The sequence below is a fragment of the Castor canadensis genome, chromosome 3, assembly GCF_047511655.1.
Source record: "Castor canadensis chromosome 3, mCasCan1.hap1v2, whole genome shotgun sequence".
In the NCBI taxonomy this organism is placed as follows: domain Eukaryota; kingdom Metazoa; phylum Chordata; class Mammalia; order Rodentia; family Castoridae; genus Castor; species Castor canadensis.
Window position 1 is genome coordinate 182,040,778 of NC_133388.1, and position 14,809 is coordinate 182,055,586.

Here is a 14,809-nt window from a genome sequence, read left to right on the forward strand (position 1 = left end):
GATAATGAGTCAGACAACAATGAAGAGGAAATGCAGGGGAGAGGGGAAAGAGATTGCTCCGGAAACTGTTATTAGAATGTAAATTATCCCTAGGAAGAACATTCTAGGCCCATGATTAGCTGGTCAGATGAATTGATTGGGGTCTGCGAAAGAGGTCTTTGGGGAAGTACCAAAACTAGAATGGTGGTGGAAGTTTGTCTGCTTCACAGACATGCCCCAAGTTGTCTGAAGATCTTTGAGAAACATTTCTCTCCTCCAAGTGCATCACATACTACGGTGTCCAGACAGTCTGATTTAGGCAGTGTAGACCTTTTCTGTTTGACATTTCCCTACAAACTTTTTTCATGTGTTCTCTCCCTAGGCCTTGTTCCCCACACCACTATCTCCCCATCTTATTTTCTCTTCTTGCTTAGTCAAGTTATTTTGCTTGCAAATCACTATCCCCTTACATCTTCCATTATCACTTATGTCTTTTTCTGGATGATGTAGCATGACTGCCAGATTCTGTTCCTTTCCCCTTCTTTCCTTGGGTGCTCCCAACTTCTCCAAAGGGGGGTGGCTTTATGGAAAGGGCCATTTCTGTATCTATAGCTCCTGGGAATCTGCCCCTGGCTAAGGCAAGCTAGCTCAAAGGAGGACTCACAGACTGTCTATATAGAGAACAGTTCTCTGGAGGCAAGGAGAGAGCAGATTCTCACCACCAAAGGAGCCATGTTTTCTTCAGTAAATTTGCCCATTAAACTGTGAGTTAGTATTCTATAGTGGCCATTAAAAATCTGTACAAGTGCCCAGAATTGTCCACTTATAGCCATTATATAAAGAAGGAAAGCAGTCTTTGAACCCGTCTGGGTCCAATTGAGCCTTGCCACTTACTTAACAGGTACCTGTAACCACTTTAACTCTGTGTGTTGTAGACTTCTCACATTGACCCTCTGGGGTATGTCTCATTAAGCTATGGGGTATAGTATAAGATCATTCCAAATATTCTACAGGACATATTTAACCAAAAATAGTCTCCTGTGAAATTCAAATTTGAGTATTGTTCCATATTTTATTCTCTAAATCTGGTATTAAGCTTGTAGCATGGATGAAGTTATGTGACTTGCTCAGGGCGCTTGCTAAGGGTTAGCTTCTTGCTCCTGTCCTTCCCTGTGCCCACCACTCAAATGGGCAATAGAGAGAAAGAAGGAAGGAAGGAAGAAAAGGAGAGAGGGAAGAAGAAATGGAGGAAGGAAAGAAGGAGGGAGGGAAGGAAAAATTATTTGAAATGAATGAATACTCTGTTTCTGCCATTAACCACTTCACTGGACATTTTCAGCCACTATCAGAAGCTCCCTGGCAACACTTAAATCCAGTAGAGGACACAGCAATGATCTGATGGCTGAGTCTTTTTTGTGGGGGTGGTGGTATGCAAGATGTTTATTATAGACCATCAGCTGTGAAGGTAAAGAGGGAGAATGGCGTTCAGCAAAGTGAGGAGTCAAACTGCCATAATGTATTAGGAAATGGTCAAGCCTTTGGCTGAATCTTGACCATAATTTTGACCTTACCAAAAGAGTCAAGACAAAGTGGAGAGTCCAGGGCCCTTGGCGCCCACAACAATGAATGCTTCCCTTGGTCTTGGTACCAAGTCAATCAATGTCCAGCCCACCTCTATTCATTCTATTATGAGTTTTAGTTTCTTTATTGAAAACATGAGGATGGGGCTACTGACTTCCAGTCTTCATCTTTATGAGACCTTGTCATGGAGTTTGATGCAGCAGCTGATATGAGACAGACCTGGGTTCAAATCCCAGCTCTACCACTTGCCAGCTATAAGACCTTGAGCAAGATGCCTAATCTGTCTGCACCTTGCTTTCCTCATCTATAGAATAGAGATGATTATACAGCAAAGTAGAATGAAGGCTGTGTGGTTTTGAGGCAAGCCTTGCTAATTAGTTCTTTCATTCAAACAAGCTCTTATTGACAACCTAGTCAAGGCCTTCTTCAAACAGCTGTGTCCAGAGGCTGGTAATGAATGCTGGCTCTGTTCTAGGAGAGATTGGGAATTCCAAAGGGGGCAGAAAAAATGATTTATTCCCTGAAGGACCAGCAATCCCACGGGAGCAGACTAGTACCCAGGTAAAACAACAAGACAATAAAATCAAGGGCATGATGAATTCAGAAGTGCCAAGGTGAGAACAGCAGCAATCATGACATGCTTTTACATCCATTGCAATTCATCAGGGCATTCACATGCAATGGAGGTGGAGTAGAGTGGGTGGAATGAGGTTGGACTGTCTGGGAAGCTTCTAGGGGGAGGGGTTTTTGAAGAAGTTGATTTGGGTTGGAAGATGGCACCTGTGGTGGGACAAATCCAAAGGGTAAACGCAGGAGAATCAGTGTCCCCCAGCATGGCAGTAAAGAAACTGCAGTGGGGCTAGGAGGACACTGAAGCTGGGGCCTTTGCAGTTGCTGTTCCTTCTGTTGGAGGGCTTTTCCCTCAGACGGTGCTCTGGCTGATTCTCAATTCCTAGCACTCAGCTCAGATATCATTGCATCAAGCAGGCCCTTCCTGGCCACCAGAGGCAGAGGTGTCCCCCATCTGCCTCTGTAGACTCATTGCCCGGTTCTATTTGTTTCTCTGTACTTCAGTATTTTGAAATGAGTCTGTGTGTAAAGTCTTATTGTTTATTCTCTCTCTCCTTTAACAGAATGAAAACTCTATGCAAATAAGAGCATTGTGCCTATGAATATATGAGCAGAGAGATAGAGGCCTCTGAAGGCTAGTCTAAGGATTTAGGATTTTATAGGAAATTATGAGAACTTTGATTAAAAAACTACATGGGAAGCCCAGGTGCTGGTAGCTCATGCCTGTAATCCTAGCTGTTGGGGAAGCAGAGATGAAGAGGATCATGGTTTGAGGCCAGCCTGGACACAAAAAGCAAGACCCTATCTCAAAAATACAAAAACACAAAAAAGGTCTGGTGGAGTGACTCAAGTGGTAGAGTACCTGCCTAGCAAGCACAAGGACCTAATTTCAAACCCCAGTGCTGCCCAAAACAAAACAAATCAAAACCAACCAACTAACCAAAAGCAACCAAAATGACATAAAAACTACATAGGGGAATGTTGCATGATTTAGGAAGACCTTCTAGTGACAAGAGTTCTGGATGGTTCTTTTATCACCTCCTTGCTCTAAATGAGTTTGGGGGAGGGGTGATGGGAGTGACTGGCTGACCTGTAGGTACAGCTGGAGCCCAGGTTTTGGGGCTTTAACCTGAGGCTATGTCAGGACAATGGTTTGCACTCTGACTTTACATAAAAGTCTCTGGGAAGATTTGAAAATCCCCAATTTCTAGGCTGTACCCCAGCTCAAGCCTAATCAAATTTAAATTTCTAGAGGTGGATCCAAGGCATCTGTCTTCTGTGAGTGTCCCAAGGGGTCACTGTGTGGCCAAGGATAGGAAAAGCTGTGCTGGACAACCATGTGCATCTCCTGGGCACTATAGCCATGACTTACTGGCCTCTCGTACTGGCCTCTCTTACTCAGAGTAAGAGAGGAAGTAAAGGCCAATGCCTGTTCTTTTTCACAGAGATGCTTCCCAAAGATGATGGCAGTCAGTTTGGGTCTTGGATGTGTGTCCAGATTTGATAACTAATTTGGAACCAGCCATACATTTCCTCCCCTGAGGTGACCTGTCTTAGTTGGGCCTCATGTGCCATCCTGATGGAACATTAGCTTTTGGTTGGCTGCTGGCAAGCCCCAAGCTGATTCTTCTCCTGGCCCCAGGGGTTGGCTCAGGCCCTAACTCCACGTTCACTGCCTTTGTGACTGCCACATGGCCCAACTTGCATTAGTAGTGCGATGGACCTAGTGTAGCTTATGCAGTTATGTTATTTACATGCTACAGAGAAGATACAGACCTGCCTGCCTACTTTCCCACTGGCCCAGCTTATGGGCCCCAAGAAAGGCAGGACAACTGGGGCTCCATCCTGGAAAAGGGCTGTTAAACCCACTTACTCTTCTTGGAATGTGCATTTGAAACCTGTTTTGCTGAGTGTCACAACCCCCCACACCACATGCTCCACCTGCCAGAATCTATGTTAATATTCTTGGGCTCCATGCAATGTGATCTCTGATGAAATCGAACATCTGGACCATTGTCTGTAGACCTGTTTCTAACTAGCGTAATTGGAATGGAGTTAGTAGAGTTACAGAGAGATGGGCTCCTCTTGCCTGGACTCTCTGTGCCAAAAAAAAAAAAGAAGCAACCAGTCAGTAATTCAGATGGTGGGTGCTCTAGAGCAATTCAAGACACATTTCACTCATTCGCTAAGAAGTTTCCCTCTGCCCTAACATTTGTCTTAGAATGTGATTTTCATGAATCATGTTCAGGTGTCTTGTTTCGGAAAACATGAGTAACCACTGAAAACACAGCTTTGAACGCCCTGCTCCCTGAGATTTATTGTTTTCATGGTAGCTTATCAATGAATTATTCTTTCACTTAACAAACATGGATGAGTCTTTTTTGGGGGGCGGGTATTGGGGTTTGAGTTCTAGGCCTCATGCTTGGTAGGCAGGCACTCTACCACTTGAGCCACTCCACTGGCCCTGGATGAGTCATTTGTAAACAAATATATAGAGAGCACCCACCATGCCTCAGCTACTCTTCTAGGCAGCAGGGATACAGTGCAGGAGGAAGATGATACACGAGTGGAACAAATCAGTCAGCCAATGGAGATGATGTGACGGGATGTAAGTGCTACGAAGAGGCCTGTGATAGAGAAGGGGTAGGAGGGAATGCCATTTCATCTCTAGGGTCAGGGAAGGCGAGGAGGTCAGAGATATAGAGAACTGCTGTGTATGTTGGGCCTGCAAAGCTGAATAAGACATAATCCTTGGCCTCACAGAGCTCTGGGTCTAGTTGGGGATGGATCAAACATAATGCAGTGAGTGTTCTGATGGAATTGTAGGAAAGGAAGAAAACAGAGGGACTGACCAATTGCATGGGAGTGGGGGAGGGAGCGCTTGCTTTCTAGAATCCTGATGCATGAGCTACCACCAGAGGGAAGTGTGGATGTTGAGGGAGGGAGAAAATGGTGTTAGGCGTTCATCTGGCCAAGCACATCTCATTGGGTGCCTATCACATGTAGCCCTTGTTACCTTGGTGTTGGGTTACCTTGGTGAACAATAGAGAAACAAGTCTCTGGCCTCCTAGAGTTTACATTTTAATGGAGTGGGGTAGACAACAAAAAGTAAAGATGACTTACTTCACTGGTGACAGCTGTGAAGATAATATGGGACAATGATAAAGGCAGAGTTTTGGTGTGAGCTGAAGGCAGTGATGGGGATGGGACTGGATGGGGATTGGCAGCATGAACCCTGGAGGAGATGACACATGTGCTGAGAGTGGATTGTGGGGCAATGTAGGAGGAAGGAATTTTAGGCACAAGGAACTAAAAGTATAAAAGTCCTGGGGCAGGAATAAGTGTGCCACATTTGAGCAACAGGAAAAAGCCCAGGGCAACTGGTGCCTTGTGGGTGAGTGGGGAGAGTGGGCATTCCAGAGGGGGCCAGAGACAAAGCACATGAGAAGCAAGGATCCCAGTGATGAAGCCATTGTGGAAGTCCAGATAGAAAGGATGGAGGTGGTCTCTACAATTATTCAGGTGATTACTATGGAGGAGGTGAAACACAGAAACCCTAAACACTTTGAGGATGGAGGGGTGGGAGGAGTCAAAAATGACTCCTAAGCTTTTGCTTGAATGGGGTGGGTGAACAGCGTGTGTGGGGGGAATTTCTGAGATAGGGAAGACAGAGAGAGAAACTGGTTTTGCAAGGGAAACAAGAGTTTTGCATTGGACGTGTTTAATATGGGATGCTGATTGAGCAATTCTCTCTCATAAAGGTTTGAGATCTAAGAGTAGCAAACCTTTTTTTGGAGGCCAGGTGCCTGGGGACAGCTGCAGTTAGGAAAGGCAATACTGGCTGTGGGGTGGGAAATAGCCTGGAGGGAGGAGATGACTGAAGGTGGGGAGACCAATCTGGTCCACGTGTCAGTCCAGTTGGGCAAGGTTAAGTACCTGAATCCATCTTGCACCTGAACCTTAGACAATGGATGGGTTCCTGACTGCACTTTAGGGTAGGCTACCCATCACCAAGGATGGAGTGGTGGTTAGATAACAGTAGAGTTGACTGAATGGACTCAGCCTGATGTGACTGCAGCCATCTTGAGCCATAACTGCTATGATCATCCCAGAGTAACCCTTGCTGATTTTTCCTGCATAGTTTCTGAGCAAACCATAAATAGGTAAAACCATTAGAATCATCATGGAGCTTTACAACCAGGCCCTGACTCAAGGATATGCCTGAATCTTCGATGTTATCTTAAGATAAGCCAGTTACACTCCAGCCAGGATGAAGTCATTTTCTTCCTAACCCATAAATCTGCCTCTCTTTCTGCTGCAAATTGCAGTAATCCAACTGGCCTTTTGCTGCTTCCTAGGACCATGCTTCTGTTAGTAAGTCCCCCAATAAATTGCACTCTGTGTGATTCTAGATCTGTCTTCCTCTCTTTCTTTGTTCTCATGGCTCCCTGGGGGCAGTCCTTATTCACTAGGATTGTTCACCAGAACACTAATGTATAGCAAATTCTTGGCCATTGTCCATCTCTGTGTTTAGGGCTTCTGGTACTTCATCTCATTCAATCCATACAAAGAATCCTCCAAGGTAAGTACTGCTTCTTTACTTATGCGTCAATGTTGTTCTCTCTGTTTTTTTTTTTTGTTGTTGTTGTTGTTGTTTTTGGTATGGGATTAGAACTCAGGGTTTCCCATTTGCTAGGCAGGCACTCAACTACTCGAACCATGCCTCTACCCCTTTGGGCTCTGTTTATTTTGGAAATAGGTCTCAGTTTTTGCTCAGGACAGCGTTGACTGAGATGCTCCTATTTTACCCTTCCTGCCATCACTGGATGACAGGCACACAGCACCACACCCAGCTTTATTCCATTGAGATGGGTCTTGCAAATGTTTTCACCCAAGCAGACCTGGAACTACTTTTCTTCCATGTCAATCTCTGAAGTGACTAGGATTTCAGGTGTGAGCTGTGTGCCAGGTGTGGCCAGTGTTTCTTGTAAGTTCAAAATGACAGTAAATTAGTGGCTTCTAAAGACATCTGTTGTTTGCTTAGTGAGTTGCCCCATTTGCCTCAGAGGTAGTTTTGTTCTCATCTATGAAGGCTCTTTTGCTTTGGATCCTTCAGTAGGGAAGTTTTTGGAATGTTATCACCCCCTTTTTATGGATGAGAAAGCTGCATCCTGTAAGGGCAAGATGGCTTCCCAAGAAGGCACAGCCAGTGAGCAGAGCAGTCAGACATCTTCCCCGGTCCTTCTCACTGTTCAGCTCCTGCTCTCACTCACCCTCACAAGGGCTAGAAAAGGTGGACGGGAGGCCACAGCAGTGCCATGTGGGTCTTTGACCAGAAGAGAAAACTGGGTAGTAATCACAGATCAGTGCTTCAGAAGGAAGAAAAGACGTGTTCAGTAGAAACCCCCCTATCAGAGACATGGCTGGGACAGGGGGTGGGGTGGGGTGGGGAGGGGGTAATGGGCCATTTATATTTTAGCTTAAAGCAGTGAATCGTTAAAGTAAATTCTCCACAACTTAATTTTATTTTTCATGTGACAATGTACCATCAATTTACTGAGAATTTTTCTTGAAGAATGAGCCACAGATGGGCATGCTTTGTTGTTATTCCTCCTTCTTTTTAAAATGCAACCCAACTTTACCTTATTTTCCAAAGCATTGAATTTGCCTTTCACAGAAATAGATAAAATTTATAGTTGCTTGCCCTTGTAGTTAGTCAGTTTATTTAAGATTTAATTCTATTATTTAACTACAGTAGCAAATATGATAGCTATAAACAGGTTTCAGCACAAATACAACCTGCTCTTTCAAAGCGCATGATCCATCAGAAGAGAGGGAACCTCCTACCCGGTCCCCACCAGCTGCCAGTCCTTAGAGCATCAGGGGACCCACCAACAGGCTTTGCAGGGAGAACAACAAAGCATGCTGGTCAATCTGGCAAATAGATGAGGCTCAATTCAGAGAGCTCCCACTGATAGAAATATAGACATACAGCACATGTTTGTGAGTGCCAGGACTTGAAGTGAATCAAATACTTCTGTGGAAATGATTTTGGTATTCTGATTCTTTTCTCCTGGCTCAACCTTTTCTAAAGACTGGTTCTAATTTGAACTGGTTCAGTAGGATTTTAAAAACAACAACTTTGATTTTGTTTTTAGGGCAGTAAAAAAAAATAATACTTGGGTTGGGTTCAGAGTTCAGACAATTAGTGCTGTCCACTTTGGTCTGTGAGTAATATTGTCCTGGTTTGCATTACAGCAAGGACTGATTCAAAACCAGTGCCTTTTTGTTTTGCATTTCTGTGAGTGGGCATATACTCATATTTATGTATGCACGTAAATTGCTTTAGTTTGGATGGAGCTGGTCCTCCAAACGCTCACATGATGGAAATTTGGTTTCTAGTGTGTAAGACCACGTTGAGAATGTGGAAAATTTAAGAGATGGGGTCTAGTGGAAGGTCATTAGGTCACTGGGCAATGTCATAGGAAGGGATGAATGCTCTTCTAGAGGGAGTTCGTGTTCTCATGGAGAGTCCTGGAAGACCAGGTTGTTTGTAAGCAGTCTGGTGTCGCTATGGCATCTCCCTTGCTTCCTGGCTCACGTTCACGTGTGCCCCTCTGCACATTGCTGGCTCCCTGTCTAATTCCCCACCACATTGTGATGCAGCCATGTGACCCTTATCAGGGGCCCAACACATGGAGTTGCCTGATCTTGGACTTTCAGCCTCCAAAACTGTGAGTTAAATAAACCTCTTACTTTACACCTTAAAAAAATTCTGCCATCTAGAATGGGAATACAATCAAGCATCTGATTCTTCCCATGTCCCCTTACTGCAGGGCTGCCCTCCTTGTATGGTTTTCTAGGTGTTAACATCTGCCTTCTGGCAAGAATCAGGTGGTACTGGGAGAAAAGACAGGCCTGGATATGGCAGGGGTGTGAGGAAGGATAAGAAGGAAATTCCCTGGTGGCTGGGGATTGAGGATTGTGGGCTTTCTAAGGTCAGATCCGACCAGAGTTCTCATGTAGTCAAACACATAGAAACCGGCCCTTGCTTATAAGTGATGAATAATATTCAGCAGCCATGGAGAAAGACACCTGGACGCCTCACTCAACAAAGCTTTGGACAAAAGCAATCATGAACCAGGAGTAGTGTAGCAAAATCCACAGGCATTAGTGTCAGAAGAACTTGGGGTCAAATTCTACCTTAGTGATTCCCTTGTGTGACCTTGAGTAAATGACCTTGCTTCTCTGTCTTGCTTAGCCTGTCTTCTCCTGTGAAACACCTTCTCCCTCTTCTGTATGTGAATTGTGACCTCCTACAATGTCAATCTCCAATCTACTGGTTTATTTTTACTATGAACTCTGGTCCTAAGAATTGGTTTCTTTATTTCTCTTTATAAAAGCAAAGGTCAGTTTTGGCAACAAATAAGTAAATGGGAGTATGTTTTGTCACTAATTTTAGCTCTAGGAAAGATTTTTTTATGCATTAAAGTTCATAATGGATAATGACTGAAGATAGACACCAATGGTAGCATAGCTTCTTCATTTGTTGATCACCATTTTACAGTCCCTAAAATGACATGCCATAACATGGCTATTTTGCTATATGTAAATTTTGCCACAAAAATAATTTCCCAAGGCCCAGATCTGATCATATTACTTAGTTATCTTGAATGACTGCCACTGCCCCAAAGACCGAGCCCACCTTGGCAGACAAAACCAGTGGTGATGGGCTCCAAATATATATCCAGCTGCCTCCCCACCACCTCCCCAGCCTGTCCTTCTTTTCACCATGTCTATGCATCAAACAAACACGTTTTATCTCTGTCTGAGCATGTCCTGCCTGTTTCTGCTTTCAGGCCTCTGCTCATACCCTTCTTCATCTATTCTCTGAAGAGCTTTTATGCATTGCTTAAAACACAGCCAAATGAGTCTCTGTGACGCACTTTCCAGATCCTCCATGCAGAGCTCTGTGATCCCTCTTCTTGCTCATGGGCAGAGCTCTTCATCTGCTTTTCTTAATGCACTGTTATGGTTTGGGTATAAAATGGCCCCAAAGACTTATGTGTTAAAGGCTGCTTGCCAGCTAGTGTCCCTAGTGAGAGGTTATTGGATGGCGAGGGTGCTAACCTCATCAGTGGAATGGCCCACTGGTGAATCTGAAGCTGAATGGACTATTAGTGAGTGACGGTACTTGAAGGAAGTATGTTGCTGGGGAGTGTGGATTGAACTCAGGGTCTCAGGCTCGCTAAACAAGTAACTCTACCCCAGTATTTTTTCTTTTTGCTTGTTTCTCAGATAGGGTCTCACACTTTTGCTTGGGTCAGCCACAGACCATGATGCTCTTACCTCTGTTTTCCAGAGTAGCACCATCACACCTGGCCCCAAAGGGTACATCTTGACCCCAGACTCTATCTCTTTGTTTCAAGTTGAGGTGAGCAGCTTTGCTCTTCCACCTGCTTCCTGTAGTTATGTCCAGCCTCACATCAGACTCAAAGTGAAAGGGTCAAGGGACCCATGAAATGTCCATAACTTTAAGCCAATACACCTTTCCTCCTTTGAACATTTTTCTCAGGTATTTTGTTACAGCAACAAGAAGCTGACTGATAGATGCATGTGAGCATTTTCTTGAGTACTGGAGACATCCATCTATGTTACTGACCTGGGAATGAAGTGGCCAAGATGTAGCTCCTGCTCTACTTTTCTTTGTATCCCTGGAGCTCAGCAATGATGGGCAGATAGGAGACAATTAGGCACAAACCATTTCCATGTATTTCAAGTTTCTTTACCAAGAAAGGTGGTTAGTAACCTGATTTCTGGAGTCAGCCAGCCCAAGACTCAAATCCTAATTCTATTGCTTACAAATGAATTTAGCCAGATTACTTAGTCCTGATAAGTAGGAACAATATTAACTTTATAGAGCTGCGGGGAAGATTTAGTATAAAATTATGCTACTTAGCAGTGCCAGGCAAAAATACTCATTCAGGGGATAGGGAGAGTGGGGGTGTGAGTAAAATGTAAAAACGATAAAGCAGAAAAAGTGAAAAACAAAACCCCTAAAATACTCATTCAATGAATGACAACTATGCTTACTGCACCAAAGGCATCCAGGTTTTCTTGATTGGTGCCTCTATGTCTGTCTAGCTCCAGTGACTGAAGCCAATGTCTTGAACAGAGATTCTATTGTTGCAGAAGCAATCCACTCAAAAGGCAGGCCCCTTGACTTTGGTCCTATTGGTGCTTTCCTCAGCCTAATTGTATTTGAAGATCAGATGGAAGACTCAAATAAGTCAAATGTCTAGAGAAGAAATCCCAATTACACCAGGGAGCAGGTTAGTGAATTTTACCCCAACTCACATTTCACACAGGCAAGTCAACTATTCCCTTGCTGCCAGCCTTGATTACTGTCCTTAGTGACTGTTAAGAATAAATGTAACTGTTTGCATTTCCCAAGTGCTTTTGAATTTCAAAAGTCCTATATATCCTGGGCAAGAACCCAAACTAATCAAGCCAGTTTGGAAAAGTAGCTGATGGAGGAAAATCCACAATTTTAATTAACATTGAGGCTTTGAAATTGAAAACACAGAAGAAAAATTAACAGATTGGTTAATTTTGTCTTCCCTGTATCTTTAGTATCCAAACTTTACCTGGACCATACTCATCCCTGGAAGACACAAATTCTTCTAAACATTTTATTACAAAAGCATAGCTTCTCCCCTCCCTCCCATCAACTGCTGATTTTGTTTGCGCTTAGAAACTGTTTAGTTATGCTAAAAGAGGTTTGAGAGGCAACTCAGATTCTCGCTAAATCAGAATACAAAGTGACCTGCCGAAGAATCTTGAGGCTGCTGCCCTTAAGTTAAACAGCTGGGCCTTGCTGCATCACTTAAGCTGCCAAGAAAATAAGCCAGGACTTGCAGGGTTTTCATGCTAGAGTCCCATTTGCAAGGCTGATTTGGAATGTGCTCTTGATAAAGTTGGTTTCTCCCTGTGGTCTTGTTGCTCCAGCTTGTCTCAGTGCAAGAGGGCCACCAGTAGTTTTCGGAAGTCCCCAGAGGTGTCTGAGTGAACCATGTCAGAGAGGGGCTTTTGATACTTCTCATGAAACTTGGCTTTTATCCCTTGCAGGTCCACCTGTAGGAAAGATGACAAAAGCATGAGGACAGCAATATTGATAGTGTGTTCGCTGTAGATGGCAGGCCTTCTCCTCAGCCCATGTTTTCATTTGCTCAGTTATGCCTTTAAAGAGCCCTTTGAGGTCGGGTTACATTGTTCCCATTTTGTGGATGAGAAAAGGAAAGCTGAGTCCAGCCCCTCACAGGTAGTAAAAATGTCTCTGTGTATATATGTTTCATTAAAGTTTTATAGAAACTGAAAGTTAATATATGTGTTACAAAATATGTTTCTTTTGAGTGTTTAATAGTTGTTTGAAAATGAGTTCTTCTTAGGCAGCAGTACTGAACAAAAACAGGTGGTGGTCCCTGTTTTCCTCACAGGCCACAGTTTGCTGATCCCTAGTAGAAGGTTCAGAAAACTGTCCATATGGATATTTGAAATTAAGCATTTTTTTTCCTTGCACACTGACCAGCAAGGATATCGGTACCAGTTAACAAAACTCAAATCACTACCCATTTTCAGGACTTATTTTGAATCTAATTCATTGTAATCTTAAGAATCTATTGGCTAGAAATGGCATCAAGATGCAGAAAAAACAGATTGCCCTGGCTATGACTGCAGCTAGCTAGTAAGGAAAATTACTCTCAAACCAGAAAAGATGTAACTCCAGATTGAACAAAATGGGTCTTGTAAAAGAAACAAAGAGCTCACATTAACCAGAGTTTTTCTGTCTTTTCATTTTGGTTTAGACCCTGTCTTATACTACAGGCCTAGAACTGTGGCTCAGGTATCTGGTTCTTTTTTCTCCTGCCCCAGTTAGAAGCTGAACTAAGAGAAAGAAAGAAGTTGAGAGAGGAGAAAGTGGAGCGAGGAATTGTCTGAAGTGGATACCAAGCAGAAAGAGAGAGGCTACTGGAGGCAGATAGTGTGTGTGTCCCTGCTGGACTCGGGTGCCCCCTTGCTCCACTTGGGTGCCCCCTTGCTTCACTGCCTAGCTCCTTGCTCAGTATTGGGGGAGGGGCAGAAAGGTGGGGTGCAGGATAGGGGCACACAGGGTCGCTGTTCTAGTATATATGGCTTTCGGGGTTGAGGGGATCCAACCAAACTGTATCTAGCTGAGTTGACGTATTCTGAGTAGACTGACCACCTGTTGAGATAACCCAGGACGTGTGGTCAGTTCTGAAATGGTCAGCTATCTTGGAATCAGACATTCCGCGGTCCATGTTGGAGTGAATTTAGAACTCTGACAAGCCCTCTGCATGGATGCAATCTCTGCAGGGGTCTTCAGAACCGTGCTATGCTCTTTTGTGAACCTCGAGTCCCTCAAGACTTCTCCATGACTTTGGCAGGGGTGTAGGGGGTGGGGTGTTGCTCAGAGAAAAGGTGAGCACCTGGATAGAGAGAGGAAGAGAGAGATGCAGAGCAGAGAATGAGAGAAATCCAGGAGAGATGCTCTCTCAAGGAGAGAGAGAGAGAGACTGAGACTTTGAGGGAAGGACTTTGAAAGAGAGAGAGAGAGAGAGGAAGGAAAAAAAGATGAGCCTTGGAGGAGGAGGAAAAAGAGGGGGAGGAAAAATCCCAGTAATAGAAATAAAAATGAAAGAACTGTCTTGCAGCAAAGTTATATTTACTAGCAGTGTCAGATGTTAAGTATTTGTCAAAATGCATGAATCAGAATTTGGGTAGGTGCCTCTCCCCATTTGTTTTTTGGGGGGCCAATGTCTGTGGTTTTCAGCTGCTTACTTACTTCATTTTCCAAGAGTTCTACTGCAGGCTAAGCCATTGCCCCTCTATTTCTGACCCCCTTCTGTCTGTGGCCCTCTGTCCCAAAGCATTTACTATGGATTTTGGTAGCTGCTGCTAAACTTTTAGCTACTCCCTTTCCTTTCTTAGACTCATTCATTCTCCTCTGAGAGGGGCAAAAAAAGTGGTCCTTAGGGATTGAAAAACCCCAATCTTTCTTTTGGGCAGTACAGGGATTTGAACTCAGGGCCTTGTGCTTGCTAAGCAGGCACTGTACCACTTGAACCATGCTCTCAAACCCTATATCTTTTAATGTATACAGTACTGATATTCACATAAATAGATATTCACTATTATCTGTGGTGTTAAAACTTTTTAGGGGGTGGTAATTAGGAAAAAACTGTCTATGAAAAGAGCTTAGGGGGTCAATAACAACAACAACAAAAAAAGATTGAGAAACATTCTGACATGCTGGTGTGTTTCCTGTGTCAAATCATTCTTCTAGCATGGCTCAAGTGGTAGAGCACCTGCCTAGAAAGCATGAGGCCCTGAGTTCAAATCCCAGTACCTCCAAAAAATCATTCTTCTAAGGCATGTTCAATTAAATAAAATTCCTAGCACAGGAATAAGGAGACTGTTTCTTCTTGTCTCTGCTGCTGAGTGACCTCTCTCAGTGTCTCTGATTTTTTTCCTTAAAATGCAGCCAGGTGTAGCCCTGCTACCTTTGAACAGCTCTGCAAGTTCCCCTCTGCACAGTGCCAACAACTTTCTGGAGCCACAGAGACAAAAATAGCAGCAACTATCCTTACTGTATTTTTAT

At 43.9% G+C, this 14,809-nt stretch overlaps 1 protein-coding gene across 3 annotated transcripts in view; it reads right to left on the minus strand.

Annotated features, from left to right (window-relative positions):
- Positions 1-11,530: 11,530 nt before the first annotated feature.
- The window catches only part of Anxa13 (annexin A13), a 47,365-nt gene continuing 44,086 nt past the window's right edge, over positions 11,531-14,809 (minus strand). For all 3 annotated transcript variants that reach the window (XM_074069172.1, XM_074069171.1, XM_074069173.1), the window contains one exon: positions 11,531-12,264. In XM_074069172.1, coding sequence (XP_073925273.1) covers positions 12,145-12,264 — 120 coding nt within the window. In that variant the 3' untranslated portion in view covers positions 11,531-12,144. The remainder of the gene's footprint in view (positions 12,265-14,809) is intronic.